Source organism: Amborella trichopoda, chromosome 5, assembly GCF_054954075.1.
Source record: "Amborella trichopoda isolate Santa Cruz 75 chromosome 5, AtrichopodaSantaCruz75HAP2 v2.0, whole genome shotgun sequence".
Classification (NCBI taxonomy): Eukaryota; Viridiplantae; Streptophyta; class Magnoliopsida; order Amborellales; family Amborellaceae; genus Amborella; species Amborella trichopoda.
Window position 1 is genome coordinate 31977548 of NC_142340.1, and position 26931 is coordinate 32004478.

The 26931-nt window shown below is 38.5% G+C and overlaps 2 protein-coding genes across 2 annotated transcripts; one reads left to right on the forward strand and one right to left on the reverse strand.

The window, feature by feature from the left end:
- The first annotated feature begins 224 nt into the window (after positions 1-224).
- LOC18432641 (pentatricopeptide repeat-containing protein At1g08070, chloroplastic) lies at positions 225-3354 on the forward strand. The gene has a single exon (XM_011624496.3). It carries the CDS (start codon positions 992-994, stop codon positions 3221-3223), a length of 2232 nt encoding a protein of 743 aa, XP_011622798.1. The 5' UTR covers positions 225-991; the 3' UTR covers positions 3224-3354.
- A 6251-nt stretch (positions 3355-9605) lies between these two features.
- On the reverse strand, positions 9606-11366 carry LOC18432642 (early nodulin-93). The gene is made up of 4 exons (XM_006842752.4): positions 11151-11366; positions 10571-10632; positions 10344-10419; positions 9606-9940 (listed from the first exon to the last, which is right to left on the reverse strand). Exons 1-4 carry the CDS (start codon positions 11263-11265, stop codon positions 9852-9854), a joined length of 342 nt encoding a protein of 113 aa, XP_006842815.1. The 5' UTR covers positions 11266-11366; the 3' UTR covers positions 9606-9851.
- Between the last annotated feature and the right edge of the window lie 15565 nt (positions 11367-26931).

The window sequence follows — 26931 nt, forward strand, 5'->3', positions numbered from 1 at the left end:
CACGACTTCTTTCTTTTTCTATTTTTCCTTTATCAAACAGGATGCGCTCGAATTGTCGTACTTGTACTGCCTTGCAAGCATAATCTTCTCCATGCATACCATAATCAAATACCGAAGGAAAAAAAGAACAATAACATCATAAAATTGGGGATTCGTCCAGTATCACATTAATGCTGCTGGAATTCTACTCACCAGAAAAAAAAAAAAGTGGAGCCCCTGATTTGTGAGAATTGGCAAGCAAAATAATTGCACGCTGAAATGTTGGAGGTTCTAACGGTTAAGACACCGTGACGCATAAAAATTAGATATAACAGGCAATAACTTGAATCCACATTGATTCACTACAAGCTCACCATTCGGTGATGCCGGGATAAGAAGTTGAATTGAATTGAATGTTCACTACATGAATTTCAAGGAAGAAGAAAAGAGCAAAACTAAGCAGCACTGTAACTCGAAGAACCCCAAATTACATGGGTATCAATGCGATAGGGAACCAGACAACCATGGTGACAAACACGTCAAAACCACCAAAGAAAATCATATTATCATGCCTCTCTATCCGCACACGCTAACACCGAAAAATCACCAAATAAATCAAAACCAGACTCTTCTATGAGGTTTGTGAAATTGGATTGACGGCAAACTTGATAAAAAATAAAATAAAAAAAATAAGTCCTCTCAAGTAGTTTGTAAAATCGGAACAAGCAAACTTGTCAAAAAAATAAAATAAAATAAAATAGCTTTTCAAATAATAACGGCTTATTCTAAAACCATTATCTTATAGCTCTATAAAAACCCGATCCGCACATAAATTTCCCCTACCATTCTATTTCCCTTAGTATTATAATGGCCGGTATTTAAATTGCGGCCGTGTTGTAAAACTTGTCCAGACGATCATGTCTTTTATTATGGATATCTCATCTCTCCATCTGGAGTTGGCAATCCAACCGATGGAGACCAGGGGTTTAGCTTAAATCCATACATAGAATTCATGGGTGCTCCCTCATGCCTTCTCTCTCCTCCACTCTCGTCTCCTCAACAACTTCCTCTCTCCATATCGAAGCTTCGCCACACCAATTCCATCAAAGATCACCCCACTCTATTTCTCCTTCAAAGTTGCACGTCTATGAAGCAGCTCAAACAAATCCATGCCCAATTCTTCAAAACCGGCCTCCACAACGACCAATTTGCTCTGAGCAAAATCATTGAATTTTGCTCAATTTCGCCCTTTGGAGACCTCGACTTTGCGCATCTCCTTTTCGGAACCATCTCTGAACCCAACCAGTTCATATGGAACACTCTCATCAGAGGCCACTCTCTCTCCTCCACCCCCATGGATTCTCTATCTCTCTACATTGCCATGCTTCTCTCTCTTACCCCACCAAACAATTACACATTCCCCTTCCTCTTAAAATCGTGTGCCTGCGAACTGGCAGTCGAAGAAGGCCGACAAATTCACGGGCAAATCATCAAATTTGATCTTGAGCTCGACCCATTTATTCATACCTCCCTGATAAACTTGTATGCAAAATTTGGTGATTTGGGTTGTGCTTGCTCAGTGTTTTATAGCAGTCCAAGATCCGATCCTGTCTCATGGACAGCTTTAATTGACGGTTTTTCGAGCAATGGCCATCTCAATGAAGCACGAAAATTATTCGATCAATGTCCCGTAAAAGATGTGGTATCTTGGAACGCAATCATTTCCGGTTACACGCAAAGTGGGGCTCATGATGAGGCCTTGAATCTGTTTGAGAAGATGGTGGGTGATGGTTTTAGGCCGAATGTGAGCACAATGGCGAGCGTGCTCTCTGCTTGTGCAAGCTCAGGCTCGATTGAAATAGGGAGGTGGGTTCATTCTTGGATCCAAGAAAACCGATTGGGTTCAAATCCAAATTTGGTGAACTCGTTGATTGATATGTACTCAAAATGTGGGTCCATCAAAATTGCTCATCATTTATTCGATGAGATGCCTGAGAGAGACAGAGTTTCATGGAATGTCATGATCGGTGGGTGCGCACATGCGGGGTTTTATAAGGAAGCTTTGTCTCTCTTTAGGAGAATGCAACTCTTTGAGGAGCCTAATGAGGTGACCTTCTTGACCATACTCCCTGTCTGTGCTCAATTAGGGGCATTGGATCTCGGAAAGTGGATCCATGCTTACATTGATAAGGACATGAAGAACCCAATATTTGCTAAGAATGCTGTATCTCTCTGCACCACTCTTGTGGATATGTATGCTAAGTGTGGGAGCATAGAAGTGGCCAGACAACTATTTGATAAGATGGAGGCCAAAAGCATCAGTTCTTGGAATGCCATGATATCTGGGCTAGCAATGCATGGCCATGCTCTTAGTGCTCTCGAGCTCTTCTCTAAAATGGTTGCTATGGGGTTGGTTCCTGATGATATCACATTTGTGGGAGTCCTATGTGCATGTAGCCATGCAGGGCTGGTAAAAGAAGGGCGCAAGTATTTTGATTTTATGTCTAAGAACTATGGAATTGCACCCATGATTCAACATTATGGGTGTTTGGTTGATCTTCTTGGTCGAGCTGGTTTATTTGATGAAGCCATGGAGCTCATCGAGAACATGGGATCTATAGAGCCTGATGCTGCTTTATGGGGTTCTCTGCTTGCTGCTTGTCGTGTCCATAACAATCTGGAATTAGCGGAATCCATAGCTCAACATATTCTTAAGCTAGAGCCTCAAAATCCTGGAGTTTATGTGCTCTTGTCGAATATATATGCTAAAGCTAGTAAATGGGATGAAGTGGCTATGATAAGAACAAAATTGAAAGACAGAGGTTTGAAGAAGGTGCCAGGTTGTAGCTCCATTGAAGTAGATAGTGTTGTTCATGAGTTTCTTGTTGGAGACACATCTCATCCTAGAACTAAAGAGATATATGAAATGGTTGATGAGATAGACAGGGAATTAGAACTAGCGGGCCATGTGCCTGATACATCTGAGGTGGTATATGATATAGATGAAGAAGGGAAGGAAGGGTCATTATGCTACCATAGTGAGAAGTTGGCCATCGCATTTGGGTTGATAAGTACTAGTCCAGGAACCACAATTCGAATTGTTAAGAACCTTCGAGTGTGTGGTAATTGCCATTCGGCAACTAAACTTGTCTCAAAGATTTTCGAGCGAGAAATAGTAGCAAGGGATAGGAACCGATTTCACCATTTCAAGGATGGTCAATGTTCTTGTATGGACTACTGGTAAGCACGTATGGTTGCATTGATCTGCCCCGTGGCGAGCACAAAGCCGTTTTTGAAAAAAGAAATATGGGAAGTAGTCTGTGAAACAATCTGAAAAAGGAATTACTGATCAATGAAAAGAAAAGTTATTAACAAGGAAACGATCAAACAAAATGACATTGGCTTGGGCTTGACTTGTTAAGATTTTGGTCACTGCAACTGTTGTTCCCATAGTTCGAATACTGCTGAACTGTCAAAAGCAAGGGAAATTTATCAAATTATATCTAAAATTTGAATTGTATAACATCTTACCCAATTTTTTATCTACTTACAAATAACCGATCATTCTTTTAAACAAATTCAAATAGCCCATCAAATTACACATCAAAATGGGTCTGAAATTATCATTATACCTTGGGCAAAATGTTTAAGTAGTTGAGCTTTGGGGTGCATTTTTTGATAAATTCTCCAAAAGATAAAGATGATGAAGCAAAATAAAGACGATAGGAAACCTAATATGATTAAGAGAGTTGCATTTATATGTTACAAACTTGAATTCTATTTCTTCTTGCAATTTGAAGATCTAGTTATTACATTTCCTAACCAGAATGAAAGAGCTAGTAATTGTCTTAGGGCAAGCGATTATGAATAGTTTCGCTGATTTTGTGCGGTTTGTACTTTGTAGGAGGGATGAAATATGATGATGGAAAAAAGGGTGAAAAAGGTCCTTTAAAAGTTATAATATTCACATAGGGAGGCTAGAATGGTCACGTGGATCAATATGGGTCGCCAATTGGGGCAGGATCAGAACAACAGGTCCAAAAATATTTCAATTAATAATTTTAAATTGAAATAAATTAAATAATTAGAAAAAGATGGAATGAGTCGGAAATGGGTGATTGGGCCCATTTGGTTTACTTAGTTTCCTGACAGTGAGCAATTCAGATGATCTGGTTCTCTGACAGAACTTGGAGATTGTATCAAAATCAAAGTAGCACTTGATTCTAATTAAGAACATGGATGGTCCCAGCAATTCCCGATCAAAAGTGGTGATTCTTGATCTAGATCCGCGTTGTACCAAAATACAAATGTAGTTCCTTGTATCATAGAAGATTGGCATCATGTACACTGGGAGGTGCAGTGCAGACGCGTAGCATACAGTCGTAACAATAGTGTTCTAAGTGTTCCTTTAATAGAGGCCTGGGCCTATGATTTGGAACCAGTAGGTTAGGTCTAGAACTTGGACTTGAGTCGAATCAGGTCTGGGTCCAGGTTCAGGTCTGACATGGACAATATCTGGTCGGGTCGGAGGTTGGAGTTGATCTAACATATATATATATATATATATATATATATATATATATATATATGGAAAAAGTTTATATAGAGCTGAGGCTCTAATCAATCACATTCGAGCCTACCTCAAAATTTCACTAGACGAGATTATTTTGATGCTCAAAAATCCTCAAATTGATCATCTCAACATCAAGATGCATAAACATGAGAAAAAAATTGATTTTAAGTTATGGAAATAATGCATTTTGTAATACATTTTTTTACCGTCAATTTTCAAAATTTTCAAGTTTTCATACATCTGTCGATCTACACAATTTTTGAAGCTTTAAGCTTTATAAATAAAGATAAAAATATATTTTAACGCAATCACAAAGATTTCATTTGTTGAAACCACATTTCTCGACACTATTTAAAGGTAGGCTCTAATTTGATTGTTTAGAGCCTAGGCTCTATGCAAACAGCACCCTATATATATATATATATATGTATATATGTATATATGTATATATGTATATATGTATATATATATATATATACATATATACATATATATATATAGACATATATATACATATATACATATATATATATATACATATATATATATATATACATATACATATATATATACATATATATATATATATATATATATATATATATATATATATATATATATATATATATATAGATATGGGAAAATATGGGAAAAGCTCGGGTTAGCCCACTAGCTCATATGAATATATGAGCCCAACGGTCCAGATTAAATCTGAGCCTATCTGACGATCACGGATGTCTAGTAGTACTTTAATTTTATTTTTTTTTCTACAAATCCAATCACGTGAAATTTTAGGCGTATGTTCTTCTCATCAAGTCGCACTTAATAAAAATATAAAAAAATTATTCGCAAAAAATAAAATGACCAAAATACTCACCGAAACTTTTCAGGGGTATTTTGATCAATTTATTTCATGTAAAACACTTTTTTGATATTTTTTGAAGATTTACGTATTTTTTATGAGCAAACGCCTAAAATTTCAAGTGATTTTTATTTGTATAAAAATAAATAAAATTCAAACGCTACCGAACATCGGTGATCATCAGATTGGGCCAAATTCAATCTGGGTCGTTGGGCTCATATGTTCATATGAGTTAGTGGGCTAACCCCAACTTTATATATATATATATATATATATATATATATAGGGTAAACCTTACAACAGCTGGGCAGCTATAATGAATAGTACATAGGTGGAATGGGAGCCGTCAGATCTTCATCATGCGGTTCAAAATGTACATCACTATTTTAGTTTTAAGTTCTTTTATATAAATATGTTTAATATGAAATTTTGGGTGTATATACCTAACACTATTGTGCACCACAATGGTTTAAAAAGCGGATCAGTGACCCGGATCGGGCACCTTAAAAACCGATCCGGATCAAGAATCGGTTGAGTCGGTCAGATTAAAGCTTCAAAATAATCCGAAAAAGTTATTAAAATTCAATTTAAATATTGTTTTTTAGGAATCCAATAAGAAATGAGGGTACTACATTATTTTAACTTTCATTTTTTCAATCAATTTGTGAATATTGAGATGGTCTTTCCCTAGATAAACTTAAGTATTAAATTGGCATCACATAAAAGAAAAATCATAGAATTATCATAGATAAAATATATAATTATACATGGACTATAATAAAGAGTAGACTAAATAAATGAAAGAATGGCCATTAAAATCTCGTTTTGGCGAAAAACCGTAATGCTCTAAAAAAACCCAAATTATTACAGCCTAACTAACTATAATCCAAAATTATTAGAACCTAACTAATTATAATATTATATACTGAAATTATAATTATTAGTTTATATTTTATAATTATTTTATTAGATAAATAATAACAAATTAAAAATATTTTATAATATTGTCTAATTTAAAATATATTATTGCCAACTGTAAGAAAAATAGTACATTACATAATTTATAATGTAAAAATTAATAAATAAAATAAAAGCTTTGGGTTTCAATGTAAATATTAATAAAATGTGAACAAATTTTGAAAATAACACTTTAATTTATTATATGCCCAAGGGGGAACAAAAATTAGCTTAAGAAGGGATAAACTATTATATAACCCAAGGGGGGATTTGAACTAGAAGTCAAAGCAAATAACATTAGTGATAACCATCATATTAATAGCATATATTTATATTCTGTTTTCATTTAATGATGTTTGAGAATTATCCCACATCGAAGGATGAGTATTCAAATATGCTATATAAATAACTATGTAATTGGAAGATAAACACAAGTGTGAAAATACTTAGGATAAACATAAGTAAAATACTTGGGCATCCGTGCACATGAACCAGTGCATGTGCATGTCGCACGTGTGGCACATGTAGGAGTGGTGTGTGACACGTACACAAGTGTGAAGGTGTTTTTGAGGTCTGAAACGGCTAGAACCGGTGCACACGTGCATGCTTGCGTGTCGCACGTGGGAGTGTGTACCCGCTCGTGTCACACACACGTACACACATGTGGGAGTGGTGGGACACTGCATGCGTGACGCGTACACACGTGTGCTTTTCCGGCTAGAATCGAGAGGGAACCCGGACAGAACCGGGTGGGAACCAACGATTCTACACTAGAACCAGGCGGTTTTCCCGGTTTTGTGCTGGAACCGGCACGGGCTGTGAACCCGGACGCGTACACAAGGGTGGAGGTGTTTTTGAAGCTTGAACCGGCTAGAATCGGTGCACACGTGCATGCGTGCATGTGCGTGTCGCACGTGGGAATGTGTACCCGCTCGTGTCACACGTACACACGTGTGGGAGTGGTGCGACACTGCACGCGTGACGCGTACACACGTGTGATTTTTCGGCTAGAACCGGGAGGGAACCCGGACAGAACCGGGTGGGAACCGGCGGTTCTACTCTAGAACCGGACGGTTCCCGGTTTTGTGCTGGAACCGGCACGGGCTGTGAACCAGGCGAGTTCGGTTCGACTCGCCGATTTTTAAATCATTGGTGCACCATATAAAACTATAAAAACATTATTTTGAACAATTTAAAATGACTAAAATACCCCCATCATTTTTCAAGGGTATTTCGATTATTTTATATTCTAAGAAATATTATATATATATATATATATATATATATATATATATATATATATTATTTGTGAGCCCTATTTTTTAATACATATGTTCAAAATTTTATTATTATCCGATTTATAGAAAAATAATTAAAATTAAAATAGTGATATACATTATGAATCGCATGAAGAAGATCTGACGGCTCCCATTCCACCTATATTACTATTCATTATAGATGGCCAGCTATTGTTAAAAAGCTAACAATAACTGGCCAGCTATAATGAATAGTAATGAGCCCTTAGATCTTCGTCATGCGGCTCATAATGCATATCACTGTTTTAATTTTAATTATTTTTTATAAATTGGATAATCATGAAATTTTGAACATGTGTACTAAAAAATAGAGCGTACAAATAAAAAATATATAAAAAATATCTTCCAAAATATAAAATGACTGAATACCCTTGAAAAATGATAGGGGCATTTTGGCCATTTTATATTATTGAAAATATTTTTTTTTATATTTTTATATGGTGCGAAATAGAGTTAGGTATATACAACCAAAATTTTATATTAATCATAACACGGATGTCTGATAGTGTTTGAATTTAATTTTTTTTTTCAAAAATTCAAATCACTTGAAATTTTAGATGTGTGTTCTTCACATCAAGCCACATTTAATATAAATATAAAAAAAATAATTCGAGAAAAAATAATAGACCAAAAGACGCCTGAAATATTTTGAGGGTATTTTCATCAATTTATTTCATGTAAAATATTTTTTTAAGATTCATCTATTTTTTATGTACACATGCTATAAATTTCAAGTGATTTGGATTTGAAAAAAAAAAAAATTCGAACACTACCGGATATCTGTAATTATCAGATCGACCCATATTCAATCCGGATCGTTGGGCTCATTTTTTCTTGGGAGCTAGTGGGCTCACCCTAGCATCTTCTATATATATATATATATATATATATATATATATATATATATGTGTGTGTGTGTGTGTGTTTATTTGTTTGTTTGATTTTTTTTTTATTTTTTTTTTATTTTTTTTTATTTTTATTTTTTTGGAAATTTTTAGACCCAGGTCCAAGTCAGGTTTGGATCCAAGTCACGTGGACCCCAATCCAGGTCCGTGTTGGGTTTGGGTCCCAGGGAAGCCTACTCGGGTTGGGATTGACCCGACGACCCATTGCCACCCCTATCATTTAATGAAGGTAAATCGAAAGTGTCTAGCAACAAATCATTTTCCTTCTCTCATTAAGGAGAAGTTTTATATGTGTTGGGGGATACCTAACTGCATTCGTACCACCCTTGGGCCGAATAGATAATTAAGGGTGGTTTGATGTTTTTATTGTCCGAATCACCTCAGATATGGAGTAGTTCAATTTCTGAGCTACCGTGCTGCCTTACAAGTCATAAAAAATTAAACAATAAAAAAAAAAAGTGGTTCAATGTCGGCAAAAACGAACATGGTTAAAACTGAAATAAGAAGAAAATGCAAAAGAACAACCTGAGTGTAAATTTAGTGATGCTAAAAGATTTTCTACTCCTAGTGTATACTATCTATCTACTCCCTTGGAAAAACTTACACTAGGAATATCTTTTACATATCAGATATGTGGAGTTTGACCAACCTCAAAAGAATAAATAAATAAATAAATAAATAAATAACTGATTGATCATCTCGACATCGAGATATATGACTATGAAAATAAAAAATTTTTTGAGTCTCATAAATAGTGCATCTTACAACATATTATCTGTACCGTCCATTTTCAAGATTTTCATATGTTTATAGATTGACTTGATTTTAATTATTTTTTAAATTTAAAATTTAAAATTTTATAATTAGATATAAAAATAGATTTTAAGATAATTTCAAGAACATTTTACTTCAAAATTATATATTATGATAAAATTTGAAAGTGTAATGGGATTGTTTACTGTTGCAACCGTACGGAAACCACACCCTTCTTTTAGACTCTTAACATATTCTCATTTGACAAAAAAACCTTGGATTCCATTCCATGTCTCCATGATAAATATCAGGTACACAAGGCCTTTACTCGTAATAATAGCACTTCTATTTTCTTTTTTAATTACCAAAACTTAAAGAAAATATATACATGACCTAAAGAAAACAATATTATATCGGGGCAAGATAAATATCATTATTCATGGGCACTAGAAATACAAAACTAGAAGTAGCTTGCTCTGATTAAGTGCTCCAATTTCTTGTTTCCCTCAGTTGAGGGTGTCATTTTTGAAGGAATTCTTTCTTGCAGATGCCAACACTGTCTTGTCAGCAACTATGAAGTATGCCGCACCAGCCACTGCAATAAAACCATCATATATTAGTTTCTGTTTTTTTCCCTAACATTAATATCAAAAAAAGTAGAAAAAGAGCCGGGCTTAACTGGATATTGTTTGACAATTTACAACTCTACCTTGTAGGCTCAATTTGTACAAAGGGTAGGGACCCTCTCCTCACTTACTCACCCAAAACAAAAAAAATCTGTAGAGTAAGCCTATCACATCTAGCAAGGGGCAGCAATGAGAGCAGATTGGGCCGGGCCGCCTCTCACCCTAACCTAGGCTGGCCCTGACGAGGCCAAAAGTGGCCCTATTCGAGGCCCGGCCTAGTCCCATTGCAGGCCCTACCCCGACTTTTGATGCATGTAGGTCTCTCCCTCGATAAAAGAAAACATTAGCGCCGCTATAGAATAAAGAGAGTACCAGTAGAAATAATAAGGGCTTGGGCTGTATGATTAAGGTGGGATCTAGCCCAACGTGACATCCTTACACTAGCCAGCTGCAATTTACAATTTACCACATAGGGTTATTATCAGCACTGCTTTGTTAAATGTACATTAAATAGATAAACACAATTAATATAACTATCCCAAAATGAATAAACCGGCTTTGTTAATGATCAAAATGCCATTAAAGTTCTAGTCTCTCACAGTTGGGATTGCAGTCGCAATGCTTGCCACCACAGCGGCCTTGGCCCCTGCAATGACTCCCTCTGCCAAATCAAGAATGGGAACAGAAAATTAGTACTATTTCAATATATCACCAATAAAAAGCCAACAAAAATCTTAGAATAATAAACACGCACTTTTTGTTTCCTTTTTTTTGGATACGATGCTTTTGTTTGGTAGATCTAGTGATTTTTTACTTAAATCTGAATTTTGGATTCAAATGGAGGGCTCCAATTGCAAAAATGGCTTTTTTAAAATATTAAAGTACCGTAAATATTGTAAAGTAGTCACGCAAGTACCGTAAATATTATCCTAGAACTTGGGTATTCTATGTAATATTCCCCCGAGTTCTACTATACGTAGAGTACTCGCCCAAGTACTTTATAGGATCTCCCACATGTACCCGAGTAGGTACATGAGAAAAGTTCCCATATACACCTGAGTAATTACATGGGAACTCTACTAGTAACTCGACCGTATTTTCCTACACTAGTATTAATACCAGTAATAACACAATGAGAATTGCATTTTAGGTAATATTTAAACAATACAAGAATAATACCATGGGAGCAACGCTTAGCCATAGCCAGCTTCTGGTCCAAAGAAGCTAACCCATTCCTCTCCAATGGTGAATAAGCGGCCTTGCCAACTTTTGAAAGATCAGAACCAGAGTCCATTCTTTTGTTTGGGGCTTAGAGAGATAAAAAAATAAGAAAAAAGAGAGAACCAAAATGTGATAAAAAAGAGGATGAGAAGAAGAAGACTTAACTTTTTGTCTGAGAAATGGGTATGGAGTGGTTTGATATTTAATAGCGATCAATCGGTAGTTGGGATCTGGAGTTGATGGTTTCATTGGGTAGTAACTGGTTTTGCTAAACAGCTGCAAGTTTCACCATTCTCTTCTGATTAATGACTATATTTAGCATAATAACCACATGGAAGCTGGTGCACTTTTCACTGTTTTTGTAAGCCCACAGAATATCTACACAGAAACCAATGGAAGAAGATCATTGAAGAATTGGACTTAACCTTTTTACTGCCTAGAGAGATAGGGTGGGGGTTTTAATATAATGGAATTTGGATAAAGTGGGGACAAAACTATGGGCAAATACGTCAGGTCTTTTCCCTGTTCCTATATTTCTTGTACCTAATTCAGTGGAGGGACACCTGTGAGAATCTCGCCTTTTTATCTCACGTGGGTTGGTGAGAGAGTGAATAAACCATAGGGAAAGTTATTAAAAAACATTATGCCGCTCGGACTACATTATCCATTTACTCCCTCGGGTATAACACAATACCTTTTAGATCTCAATTTTGGGGAATGTAGTCTCTACAACCCATAAAGTACTCTCAATAAAAAACATTTTACAAAATATAGTCTCTATGTACTAGAAAAATAATAATACCATCAATTTTTGAAGAACTAGATCCAAGTGTCATAAAACTCAAAAGTCAAAACTTTTCTTTTGAAAATAATCACCTAGTAATTCTTATGCGGTTCCTAAAATTTTAGACCAAATTAATAGTTCTAAATAGATGTTCTTTGCGGGGAATACATGCATAGTATGTTCTTGTAGGAGCATAGCATGTGTGCTAAAACTTTGCATCGCACTCTTCAAAAAGCCGTTTAAATTGATGATTTGAAGTGATAAGTTTTAAATAAATGATTTGAAATGATAAGTGTTTCACAGTTTGTTCCAACCATACATTCTATATTGGGTGTGGCTTCAAAAAGGTTGCAACCTTAAACAATCCATTTAAGGTGCACCTTCAAATTTTATCATAACATATAATTTTGATGTAAAATATTCTTAAGATTATCTCAAAATCTATTTTTAAATCTAATTACAAAATTTTAAACTCCAAAAAAGATTGAAATCAAGAAGATTTATAAACCTATCAAAATCATAAAAATTGACGGTCTAGATAATGTGTTATAAGATGCACCATTTCTAGAGCTTAAATTTTTTTTTTTTTTCATAGTCATACATCTCGATGTCGATTAGAGGGCTTTTCAAAATTAAAAAAACCTTTACCGATGGATTTTGGAGGTGCATCCGTAGTTCTACATTCTAAAGTTGTAACCTTATATAAACTTTTCCCTTATATATTTCCATATTGGAGCACCATTTCCTTAGTGGGTTTGAATTATTTGTTTCTAGGTTGAAGAGGTTATGTCACCAAACCCTAACCATGCATTCCCTATTCCCTATTAGAAGATTATTTATTTAGTGCATTTGAATTATTTGTTTCTAGGTTAAAGAGGTTATATCACCAAACCCTAACCATGCATTTTCTGTTCCATATTAGAAAATTATTTCATTAATGCGTTTGAATTATTTGTTTCTAGGTTGAAGCGGTTATATCATCAAACTCTAAAGGCTAAAAAATATTAGGGAAATCGTTAAAATTATTTAAAATTTCAAAAATACCAATTTGTTTTAAAATTTATAACCACACTCAAATTTTGACCTTTTTGTGTACCCAAAATACCGTTCACGGTTCTATTAGAACCATATACCCAATGCAAGTGGCTTGGTGCCTTACGCGCTTCCTTTGATAACCGCAACCCTATTGGAGTTGTGATGCACCATCGCGGCCATATTAAGGCCATGCTACCTATGGCAAACCCACAGGTGTACCCTTGGGAATCACGACCCTGTTGTAACCTGATGGATTGTCATCGCCCTAATAGGGTTGGTATAGGGTTGGTAGGGTTTATCTCTATTAGGGATGTGATGCCCAAGAAAAGCACCCAAGGCGCCTTAAATTTTAAAAATCATGAAAAATAGGATATATATATATATATATATATATCAATTTTATTTGGTAATTTTAAAATTTTTGAAAACTAATAAGGATGTTTTTTATTACATTGACCTGAAGGAGATAATGGAAGAGATCCTCCTACCATATCATTGATATTTTGAAAACTGTCCAGCAATGAAACACGGTCAGTGCAGTGGTTACGGCTACACCCATTCTTCCCAAACACTCAACTAATGTCACTCCTCTCAAGACATTAAACACCCCTCTGGGAATAATGCCATTACTAGGTCAAGGGGAACCGCAACGGCATCAACTTTAGTCTCAAAGTTATAACAGGGTGCCTCCACCACATAACTTATACCGGTCGGAACAATTCGCGCAAACTTTGAACAAACAGTACAATCTCGACAAACCTTGGGTGCCACTCTCTTGAGAATGCTGCTGGAACAGGATATGATAATTCTTCCTAAACCAAAAAGACCGGATCAAATCGGGTTTGCCAAATCACATGAATTATTGTGTCTATCATTAGATGTTAAGCCATCCTGTGCAAGATTGCCTTCAACTCAAAGATCACATCGAAGCCTTATTCAGAAAGAAAAATTAATTTAGAAAGTCTCATAAGGGCTTTCGAGACCGTAGAAGCTTTGCACGTGGTCACTGTCAAAGAAGAGTGCGTACAGAGCATGCAACATGAAGAAGTACCATTTGATCTTCTTTCGGACCTTTTTGCAATGATGGCATTACAAGGGTTGATTACTATACTTTATGTAAGACAACTCAAAAATCTGGTTCAAGGTATTAAAAATCTCTGGTGCCCATTCCACCTAGTGTGGGGCCATGAGATATCTCAGTGCACGAGGTTCAAATCATTCATACAAGAGTCCATTGCTGAAAGACGCATCATTGTGAACATCCTAATTCAAACTCGTGAACCACCAAAACCAACAACCTCTCAAAATGGTGCCAAGGCACCTTCTACTTTTCACAATATGAAGGATGAAGAGAGAGGTCAATCGAGCAAGTCTCAAATGACAAAAAAATCCATGGAAGCATCACACATGGTTGTGTTACAAGAGGAACAACCTTGTAGCATTTCCATGGACAGGCTAGCTCCCGATATGTTCCCTATCATCTTTGACATGTTAATACAGCAAGATATGATTATACACTGTCTACATAAGACGTAGACTGGATCTCTAAATCAGCTCTGAACTTTCTTGATTTATGTTTGATGGGCTTGAAAGATGGGTCAATTCACAATCTGTGAACTGCAACCCGAGGATCAAGGCTAGGCATCTCTTCATAATGTCAAGCAAAGACATCTCAATTGGCTTGCAAAAACTCATTATACTCTTTCTTCTATTCATAGGGCATAATTAACAAGATAAAAGTGGGTCTTGGTCAGCTTCATCACCCAAGTTTTCTTCTTATAAATCATCGATCATTGCTTGACCACCATCCTCCAAGACTTATGGGGCTTCTTCTATCTCTTCTCCACTGAGTGGCATAGAATCTGAAATCCTCTTATGCATTTCAGGTACCTCATGTAAGGACCACAATTTTTTCCCTATCAAGAGATGCGCACAACGATGAAGGGTGAAACATAGGCCTAGCGTCCTTTGGTGCATCATCGCATGTGTACAAGAGCTTAGCGCTGTCTGTGTTGAAGAAGCTGACGAGAGAGAAAGCAGACATCGCCGCACGTGAAGATAGGGATAAGCATTACCGTCTATGTAAGGAGACTCAGTATCGTCTGTGACCCAATACCGTTTGTGACCTAGTACCGTCTATGAATAGAAGAAGAGAGAGAGAGTCAGCTCCGTACATGAAGATAGGGAGGAGCATCGCCGTGTGTGTAATGAGCATCGCCGCCTGTGAAGGCATCAGATGAGCAACACCATGCATGAGCTAAGGGTAGTGACGTGACTGTATTGGTCAAGCCTACGGTCGCCATATGTTTCAACGCCGCACCGTATTTGTAAGCACCGCGTAAGGTGACGTCAGCCACAGTGTTCCTCAACCACCACGGGTACATAAGTCCCTCTCCTCCCTTGCCAACATGGTTTTCCCCATTTTTCATCTTTCTCTCTCGCTCTCTCCAAGGAGCTACCAGTGGAAGGGAGCCCTCGTGAAGCTCGTGAATCTTGAGAAGGAAGTGAGTGGGGTTGAGGACACCATGAGGAACATGTAAGTGGGTTTAGTGTCGCGCATCATTTCACTTCATAAGATTTAAATCTAAGTTGATATGAAGAGAAATATGCTACAATGAGGTGTGTGAATATAAATGAATTGAAAGGGGCCTGAATGAGTGATTGAGCATTGAGTAATGCATTTGATAAACTTATAAAGTAGTTTCCTTGTAAAACTTGCTTAAATTGCTTGACATGAATAAGGCTTGTTCTGGGTTTCATTTTCGCTTGTGAAATGGTGTGTATCATTTGGATAGCATGTTAAAATGTGGGATAAAAGGATTTTCTAGCAACTATGAGGGTCTTTGCCTTAGGCTTTTCGGAACCAAACAGCACCCAAATGGGCCCAAGTTGGTCTTGAATGAAAGTTAGGCATGTTTAATTTAAGTTCGCTTTTTATGCTATGCTAAAATTTTGTATGGATCAAAAGATACGCCCCAAAATGTTGGGGCATGTCACTGCCCAAAGTCACAATTAATTCCAGCAACTATGACTCTTTTTGTGCCGCACTGTTGGCCTAGCAAACGGTGTCCAAACATCTTCAAGCTGCCACCATTTGAAAGGTCGGTGAATAAGCTTAGACTTGTATGTTTTGATAATTTTGAAATTCCTTATAAATTGATAGTTATGCCCCGAAAAGCATGGGTACATCACTGCTCACGGTTGCAGGAAATTTCCAACAACTTTCAATTGTTTTGAGCCGAGCTTTTGACCTAACAAAAGTTGTTTGAATTCCTTCAAATCACCACCATTTTAAAGCCCTGGGCATGAACTTAGTGTTGCATATTTAAAGTGATTCGAAATTCTCCCTACATTGGAAATTACGCCTCGAGAAGAAGGATATGTCACTGTTGCATTTCACAGAATTAGTGTTATGCCCGTCTTCTGCGACCTTTCTCAGAATTACGCATTAAGCTATTCAAGTAGTTATGTAACACCTTTGATAAGTGATAAATGTGAGTATTATGTGATGATTTTCATGCAAATGCTATAGTATTATGCGGACGGTGCTGCGCAACTATGTGCTATGTGATAAATGGATAAGTGCAAAGCTAATGTCATTATTATATGATGAATGTACACGGTTAGTGTTGAATTGCTACTGATGACGTCTAAGCGTAAATGCCATGTGATAGCTCATGCAATGGATGCTCCATAAATGTTATAATGTTTTGTGAATGTTGGATGATTCTGGGTAAGACTCCATTCTTGCATGATGAAATTTGATTTATCTGTTATAATGCACTGATTTAGCATGAATGAAATTAAATGCTTGAGTACGATAAGAGGCCATAATAATAGCCACAACGCAATGGGACACCCATTGATAGTGGGCATTGTTCTATGATAATACTGTGATACTGGCCATTGTTTCATTGGTACTGCTCACTACACGAAGGGGCACCCATCAGTAGTAAGGATTGCTATACTGAGGAAAGTGATGCTGACTTTATCCTCTAACTTGCTGAATGATAGGATGCAGTTAGGGGGAAAAGTGAAGTGGGAGGGTCGCACCCTCGAGATTTACTGAGATGAGACAAACGACTGACACCTTGCAAGGTAAGTGCCTATCGAACCCTCAATACACGCTGGGGGCTATGTGTATGAGTAAGAGGGCATTACGAAGTGGATTTTCCCACTTGGCATTTCCCTCCCTCCTGAGAGATGGTAGAGGTCCTAAGCAATGAGATTGGCTTAGCTCGATGGATAAGGCCTCTACTGCAGGAGCAGGTGAACTACAGACTGAGTGGGTAATGATTGAATAATGATTGTGAATGATGATGATTGAAACGATTGAATGATAACTGTTATATGGATAGAATGCTTATAATTGATGCATTGACTTGATCGTTGATTCTCATGACTGCTGCACTGAAATTTTGTGTAGTTAAACAAATTGTTCATGATTCATGAGTAGGCTCATTATTGATGCCTAGCACTTAGAACTACTTACTGGGTTGTATAGCTCACCCCATTTCTTCCTTCCCTCGTATAGATTGATAACAACAGGTAAAGAGTTTGAACGGTGGGGATTTCTGAAGAAATTTGAAGCCAGACTTATTGGAGGTGGGATCTCGATCTTGTATGTAGTTGGGAAGTCTAGCTCGGGATTTTTTTTATTGCATAAATCTGTAAATTTTGGGCCCTGTTGCTCTAGACTCAAATGTAATATTTTGGAAGAATGTTATGTAAAGCCCTTTTGTTAATATATGGAGCTTTAAATTAATAAATTTGCCCTTATATTTAGAATTATTGATGTATTTATCTTTCCATGGTTTGCTTTGATTACCGAAATAATGGCGTTGAGTTCACCCCGCCCTTATTGACAAACACTACATCGGGATCACGAACCCGCGCTCGGTCACTTTCATCACGTGCGGCAAGGCAGTCGGGGACGGGGTCATGACCGATATGGTATCAGAGCAGCTAGGACAGAATTATTGGCCTAGGGAGTTTAGGAGAGTCTTTAGAATAGTTTTGGGGTATATAAGTGACTGGGTGCTCCTGTGACTAGGATGAAGATGCCGAGAGCTCGTACCCACAATGCGAGTTCTAGCAATGTGAACACCGAGGCCCTCGGTGAGTTTTATAGGACTCTGGGGGCCATGACCTAGATGATGAAAGAGTTAATGCCAGCTCAGTCTACCCCTACCTTGGAGCAAAATGACAGTAGCCTTATAGAGAGGTTTAGAAGGCTGGCGCCCCCAATCTTTTTAGGGCAAGGAGGAGTAGACGAGGTCGAGAGGTGGAAGAGACAGATAGAAAAGATCCTAGAGGTGTTGCACTATTCGAGCGAGAAGAAGGCTAGACTAGGAACCTTCATGCTGGAAGGAGAAGCCAAGCACTGGTGGGACTCCGTGAAATAGTCTTGCAGGGAGTCAGGAACCAAGACCACATGGGAAAACGTCCTTACAGCCTTCGATGAGAAGTATTTTCCAGACTCCATTAGGGAGGGAAATGAAGTAGATTTTATTGAACTCTAGTAATGGGGTATGACGGTGGAGCAGTACGCCACCAGATTTGCAAAGCTCTCTAGATACGCGCCCCACATTATTAACACCGAGGCATGGAAGGCTGTTAAATTTGAGAGGGGCCTTTCGGCATGATATTAGAGGGAGAGTGATGTCGGCCAACCTGAAGTCATACACCCCATTGGTGGACCTCGCCTTAAGGATTGAGAGGGATTGCGAGGAACATGGATCGAGGAAGGAAGGAAAGATGAAGGTTGTGTCACCAGGGAGGTTTGGAAAGAAGCCTCGACAATTTCTAAGAAGTGATATTAGAGGAAATCCCTACCAGCTTAATCAGATGGCCTAGAAGAATCACCCGAGCAATATGGAAAGTGATCGATGCCCGGTATTCTCTCATTATCGAAAAGACAACCACACTACCGTCGAATGGTATAGGAAGAGGAACGTGTGCCTAAAGTGTGGCAAGGGGTTAAGGATTGCCCCATGGTAAAGACCGAGGACCGACCGAAGACACAAGGATGAGTGTTTGCTCTCACCGAACGAGAAGCCAAGGCGTCCACCTCAGTGATCAGAGGTACGCTCTCTATCTGTGGTGCTAGAGCCAAAGTCTTAATTGATCCTGATTCCTCCCATTCATTTGTTGTACCCCATTTTGCTTTCCATTTAAATGTTACACCTGCATGTCTCAATTATACTTAGTAGTATGCACACCTATGGGAGATTCTATGGAAACTGATAGGGTATGTAGACAGTGTGGGATTAAAATTGATGGGTGCGACCTACCTGTAGATTTGATCCTCTTAGATATTCAAGACTTTGACGTTATTCTGGGCATCGATTGGTTGTACACCCATCATGCCACCGTTAATTGCCATGAAAAGATGGTAACCTTTAAATGTCCTGACCAAGCAGAGTTACACTTTGAGAACACTAAGGATACTTCCCCTCTACACTTTATTTTTACTCTTAGGGCCACTCACCTCCTGCTAAGAAGTGTGAGGGGTATCTAGCCTATGTAGTAAAAAACCAGGGTGTTCAGGCCTAGCTAGAGGAGAGATCGGTTGTAACAAAGTACCCTGAGGTATTTCCAGAAGAGTTACTGTCCCTACCTCCAGAGAGGGAGATTGAGTTTGAGATAGATGTAGTCCCTAGTACTGTTCCCATCTCTAAAGCCCCATATAGAATGGCCCCATCTTAGTTGAAAGAGTTCAAAGAATAGTTGCAAAAAATATTGGATAAGGGATTCATCTGTCTTAGTGTGTCACCTCGGGTTCACCTGTCCTATTTGTGAAGAAGAAGGATGGGCCTGAGGTTGTGCATTGATTATAGGCAATTGAACCAAGTAACAGTGAAGAATAAGTATCCCTTTCCTAGAATTGACGACCATTTTTATCAGCTCCAAGGGGCCCAAGTGTTTTCCAAGATCAACCTCCGATCAGGGTATCACCAACTGCGAGTCAAGAAGGGAGATATCCCAAAGACTACTTTCAAGACTCGATATGGCCACTACGAGTTTCTTTTAATGCTGTTTGAGTTAACCAATGCCCCTGCGGTGTTCATGGATTTGATGAATAGAGTGCTCCGACCTTTCCTGGACGATTTTGTAGTACTTTTTATTGATGATATTTTGGTGTATTCGAAGAGTTGGGAACTGCATGAGCAGCATCTGAGAACCGTCTTGCAAACTCTGAGGTCGGAAAGATTGTATTCCAAACTAAGCAACAACAAATTTTGTCTCCCAAGTGTAGCCTTCCATGGTCACATTATTTCTAAGGATGGGATCACGGTCGATCCCTTTAAGATTAAAGTAGTACTTAAATGGTAGAGACCAATAAATGTGATAGAAGTTCGTAGCTTTCTGTGGTTAGCAGGATACTACCGGTGCTTTGTAAAAGGATTCTCAAGAATAACACTTCCCCATACTCGGCTGACCCATAAGAATGTGAAATTTTTGTGGTCAGAAGACTGTGAGATAAGCTTTCAAGAACTTAAGGAGAGACTAACCATAGCCCCAGTACTAGCCTTGCCCGAAGGGAATGAAGACTTCATGGTTTATACCGATACATCCCATAAAGGACTCGGGGGTGTACTCATACAGAGAGGCAAGGTCATTGCATATGCATCCAGACAATTGAAACCGTATGAGCAGAATTATCCAACTCATGCCTTGGAGCTTGCGGCTATAATGTTTACATTAAAGATCTAGAGGCACTACCTCTATGGGGCCTGATTTAAGGTATTCAAGGATCATAAGAGCCTCAAGTACCTATTTTATTAGAAGGAGTTGAATATGAAGCAAAGAAGATGGATGGACCTATTGAATGATTATGAATGTACAATTGATTACCATCTAGGTAAGACTAATGTAGTAGACGATGCCCTAAGCAGGAAAGTCGTGGTCTCAGTGGCACATTTGATGATTCGAGAGATAAAGCTATTAGAGGATGTGGTGGAGTGGCACCCATATCGTCCCCTCGGTGAGGGGGGAGGAATGCTTTCGTGTCTGAGGATGGAGCCTCAATTATTTCAACAAATCTGATTAGCATAAAAAGAAGATCCTCAACTCATGAAGGTTCGTGAAGAGATGAAAATGGAGGAAGAAGAGGATTTCACTTTGGATAGTGATGAGATGTTGAGGTTCAAGGGCCGAGTGTGTGTTTTTAATAATGATAGTGCAAAAAGGGTTGTTCGGGAAGAAGCACACAACTCACGCTACACGATACACCCTAGGAGTACAAAGATGTGCCAGAATCTGAAAAAGAACTTTTGGTGGAACAACATGAAGAGGGATGTGGCTCATTTTGTCACTAAGTGCTTAACGTGTCAGCAAGTGAAGGCAGAACATCAAAAACCCGTTGGACTGTTGCAGCCCTTACCCATACCAGAGTGGTAGTGAGAACAAATTACAATGGATTTCGTTTCTGGATTGCCCAAATCAAGTGCTAGATATGATAGCATCTGGGTCATTGTGGACCGATTAACTAAGGTCGATCATTTCTTACCAGTCCACATGAATTATACCCAAGATAAGCTGGCCCAGTTGTACATCAAAGAAATTGTAAGATTACACGGTGTACCCATCAGCATTGTGTCAGATAGAGACATTAGGTTTACCTCTAGATTCTGGGCTGACCTACAATCAGCTTTAGGGACCGAACTTACCTTCAGCACCGCTTTTCATCCCTGAATAGAGGGGCAATCAGAAAGGACCATTCAAACACTGGAAGATAAGCTAAGAGCATGTGTCACCGAGGGCGTGTGTCACCGATTTTAAAGGAAGCTGAGAGGACCATCTGCCCCTAATAGAGTTTGCTTACAACAATAGTTTCCAAGCCAGCATCCAAATGGCACCATATGAGGCCCTATATGGAAGGAAGTATGGATCGCCCATCTGCTAAGATGAGGTGGGAAAGAGGAAATTACTAGGGCCTGAAATAGTCCAGATAACTTCTGAGAAGATTTCCTTAATTAGAGAGTGACTCAAGTCAGCCCAAAGTTGACAAAAGAGTTATGTCGATAATCGCTGGAGAGACCTTGAATTTGAAATAGGTGATCGGGTCTTCCTAAAGATATCACCGGCCACGGGTATTACAATATTTGGCAAAAAGGGAAAGTTGAGACCGTGATATATTGGGCCTTTCGAAATTCTGGAAAGAGTTGGGAATGTGGGGTAGCGACTTGCCCTGCACCTGACCTGGCCAATATTCATGTATCATTGCTAAGGAAATAGCAACCTGGCTCATCCCATATTTTGGAATACGACCCAATCCCACTCAGGGAGGACTTGACCTATATTGAACGGCCAATTGGGATATTAGGTCGGAGAATACAAGTGTTACGCATAAAGAAATTCCCCTGGTCCAAGTGCAATGGCAGTATCACTCAAGAGCTGAATCAACTTGGGAACAAGAGGATGAGATTCATAAGAAATACCCCCACCTTTTTAATTGACACTGATGTGATTTTGGGGAAAAAATCCTTTTAAGGGGGGGATGATGTACGGACCACAACTTTCTCCCTATCCAAAGATGCGCACGACGATGAAGGGTGAAACAGAGGCCTAGCATTGTTTGGTGCATCGCCATACGTGTATAAGAGTTTAGCACCATCTGTGATGAAGAAGCTGAAGAGAGAGAAAGAAGACACAGTGCTGCGTGTGAAAAGTCAGCATCGCGCATGAAACGTTAGCGCCACGCATGAAAATTCAACGCTGCACATGACGAAAGGGATGAGCATCGTTATCTATGTAAGGAGACATAGCGCCGTTTGTAACCCAACGGCATCTATGAATAGAAGAAGAGAGAGAGAGTCAGCATTGCGCATGCAGATAGGGAGGAACATCGCCGTGTGTGCAATGAGCATCGCCGTCTGTGAAGGCAATAGATGAGCAATGCCGTGCGTGAGCTGAGGGTAGCACCGTGAGGGTCTTGGTCAAGCATACAATCACCGTACGTGTCAGCACCGCACCGTATCTGTCAGTACCACATGTTCCTCAACCACCACAGGTACATGAGTCCCTCTCCTCCCTTGCTAACGCGGTTTTCCCCATTTTCATCTTTTTCCCCCTCTCTCTCCAAGGAGCTTATTGCCACCAGTGGAAGGGAGCCCTCATGAAGCTAGTGATGCCTACGAAGGAAGTGAGTGGGGTTGAGGACACCATGAGGAGCAGGTAAGTAGGTTTAGTGCTGCGCATCATTTCATTTCATAGGATTTTAATCTAAGTTGATATGAAGAACAAGATGCTAGAATGAGGTGTATGAATATAAATGAATCAAAAGGGACATGAATGAATGATTGAGTATTGAGTAATGAATTTGATAAACTTATAAATTAGTTTCCTTGTAAAACTTGCTTAAATTTCTTGACATGAGTAAGGCTTGTGCTGGGTTTCATTTTGGCTTGTGAAATGGTGTGTATCATTTGGATAGCATGTTAAAACATGGCATAAAAGGATTTTCCAGCAACTGTGAGGGTCTTTTCCTTGGGCTTTTCGATGACCAAACAGCGCCCAAATGGATCCAAATAAGTTTTGAATGAAATCTATACATGTCTATTTTAATTTATCTTTTTATGCTATGTTAAAAATTTTTATGGATCAAAAGATACACCCCTAAATGTTGGGGCATGTCACTGCCTACAGTCGTGGTTAATTCCAACAACTGCAAATCTTTTTGTGCCGCACTGTTAGCAAATGGTGTCCAAACGTCTTTAAGCTGCCACCATTTGAAAGATCAGTGAATAATCTTAAAGTTTCATGCTTTGATAATTTAGAAATTCCCCATAAATTGAGAGTTGTACCCCGAAATATATGGGTACGTCACTGCCCACTGTTGCAGAAAATTTCCAGCAACTTTCAATTGTCTTGAGCTGAGCTTTTGACCTAACAAAAGTTGTCTGAATTTCTTCAAATCACCACCATTTTAAAGCCCCGAGCAAGAAATTAATGTTGCATATTTAAATTTATTCGAAATTCTCCCTAGATTGGGAATTACGCATCGAGAAGAGGGGTATGTCACTGTTGCACTTCACAGAATTAGTGTTATGCTCGTCTTCTGCCACCTTTCTCATAATAACTCATTAAGCTATTCAAGTAGTTATGTAACACGTTTGATATGTGATAAATGTGAGTATTATGTGATTATTTTCATGCAAATGCTATAGTATTATGTGGATGGTGCTACGCAACTATGTGCTATGTGATAAATGGATAAGTGCGAAGCTAATGTGATTATTATATGATGAATGTACACAGTAAGTGTTGAATTTCTATCGACGACGTCTAAGCATAAATTCCATGTGATAACTCATGCAATGGATGCTTCATAAATGATATAATGTTTTGTGAAAGCTGGATATTCTGAGTAAGACTCCATTCTTGCATGATGAAATTTGATTTATCTGTTATAATGCACTGATTTAGCATGAATGAAATTAAATGCTTGAGTATGATAAGAGGCCATAATAATAACCACAATGCAATGGGACACCCATTGGTAGTGGGCACTGTTCTATGATAATACGGTAATTCTGGCCATTGTTTCATTGGTACTACTCGCTACACGATGGGGCACCCATCAATAGTAGGGATTGTTATACTGACGAATGTGATGGTGGCTATATCCCCTAACTTTCTGAATGATAGGATGCAGTTAGGGGGAAAAGTGAAATGGGAGGGTCGCACCCCCGAGATTTACTGAGATGAGACTAACAACTAACGCCTTGCAAGGTAAGTGCCTATCGAATCCCCATTGCTTGCTGGGGGCCGTGTGTGTGAGTATGAGGGCATTATGAACTGGATTTCCCCACTTGTCATTGCCTTCCCTCCTGGGAGATGGTTGAGGTTCTAAGAAATGTGATTGGCTTAGCCCGATGGATCGGGCCTCTACTGCGGGAGTAGGTGAACTAGAGAATGAGTGGGTAATGATTGAATAGTGATTGTGAATGTCGATGATTGAAGCGATTGAATGATAACTGCTATATGGATAAAATGCTTATAACTGATGCACTGACCATATCGCTAATTCTCATGACTGTTGCATTGAAATTTTGTATAGTTCAAGAAATTGTTCGTGATTCTTGAGTAGGCTCATTATTGACGAATAGCGCTGAGACCTACTTACTGGGTTATATAACTCACCCCATTTCTCCCTCCCCTCCTTTTAGACTGATAACAATAGGTCAAGAGTTGGAATGACGGGGACTCCTGAAGAAAGTTGAAGTCAGACTGTTTGGAAGCAGGATCTAGATCTTATATGTGATTGGGGAGTCTAGCCTGGGATTTTGTGTCATGACCCCACCCCTGACCCCTACTGTTCCCTATCGGAGGGCGATAGCATGTGGTATCACGACTGGAGGTAGAGAAAGCCACTCAAGTCGGAGTGCACTCATTGCTTTAGAATTGCAGTATTCAAAGCAAACCACAAAAAAGAAAACTCTAACACAAGCACAGGAACTAGGTAAAAGGTGAACTAAGATTAATGTAATTACATAAATATCTTGAAGTAGTGCATCTGTTCAAGGCACAAAAGGCCTAAATTACAAAAATAAATAGTTGTAAAAAGACAACCCAAAACGTGGCCCATTGCCAAAAAAACACATACAAAAAAAGGTCTTCTTCATAGGTACAAGTCTTCATCGACCAGATTGATCTCCCCCAATCGACAGACCTTTAACCTGCAACTTCTACTCTACAGGGATGGAAAAAGAGGAATGAGCTATAAAGCCCAGTAAGAGGATCTAGAAGTTATGCATCTATAACATATCTTTTATGGCATTATAAAGAATTCTTTTTTCTATAAGCAATCACAATGGAAAAATTATCATGTTAACAATCTTTCCGATACATTCATCACAGATTGCATATCGCATATCATGATTATTATAAAACCAGTATCTCTATCAGCATTCACAGTCGCACATTCAATTGTTAACCACTCACTCCTTAGATTCACCTACTCCTAAAATAGATGCCCTATCTCTCAGGTCAAGGCAATCCCATTGTTTAGGACTTCTACCATTCCTCAAAAGAGAGGGCAATGACAATGAGTATCTCATTCGGTAATGCCCTCGCACTCACACACACAGTCCCCAGTACGCTTTGGGGCTCTTGATAGGCACTCACTTTGCAAGGTACGGTTCACTATTCACTTCTTATAATACACTGAATTTTGGGGGGTGCAAACCACCCATTACACTTTCCACCTAACTCCCCTCCTATCATATAGGGAGTTAGGGAACATTTGTCGGCCTTACTCTCTTATCAAGTCACGTCATACCACCACGGGTAACCTGTGCGTGGTGCCATTAAATCACTTCACTAATATTAAACACAATAGAGGGTCATTCTTGGAGCATGCTATCAGATCACTCTTCACTTAACATTCATCACTTTGGCACTCAGGCCTTTCACATTGCCAACACATAAAATTTCATGGTATAGCATTCATTATATGGTACTTTAGCACATGAATATTACATGGCAATCACAAATTAACATTCACACTCATGCCATGATACTCGCTACATAGTATGCACATTCACTAGTTAGATATCATGTAACATTCACTAAATAGCATTCACATCCCTTTCATGGTATTCATTGCATAACATTCATATTCACTAATTGAATATCACATAACAGTCACTAAATGACATTCACATCCATTTCATAGTATTCACTGCATAGCATTCACATTCAGTAATTGAATATCACATAACAGCAGTCACTAAATAACATTCATACTTGCGCATGCACAATTTCTGGGAAGTTATGTCAATAGTGACCTAATCCCCATAAAATGGGTGTAGCTTTCAATCTAGAGGGTTTTTTCATGGAAGTCTTTACATGCAATTTTAAGTGTTCCCATAAACGTTTCAATTGGTGGTTTGGAAGAGAAAGGATCTCTTTTGG

Excerpts from the sequence above, each read along its gene's own strand:
- LOC18432641 (XM_011624496.3), top strand. The coding sequence starts at position 992 with ATGGGTGCTCCCTCATGCCTTCTCTCTCCTCCACTCTCGTCTCCTCAA.
- LOC18432642 (XM_006842752.4), bottom strand. The coding sequence starts at position 11,265 with ATGGACTCTGGTTCTGATCTTTCAAAAGTTGGCAAGGCCGCTTATTCA. Across the intron at positions 10,633-11,150 it reads GGCTAAGCGTTGCTCCCATG|AGGGAGTCATTGCAGGGGCC; the intron begins GTATTATTCTTG and ends TTGATTTGGCAG. Across the intron at positions 10,420-10,570 it reads TTGCGACTGCAATCCCAACT|CTGGCTAGTGTAAGGATGTC; the intron begins GTGAGAGACTAG and ends TGTAAATTGCAG.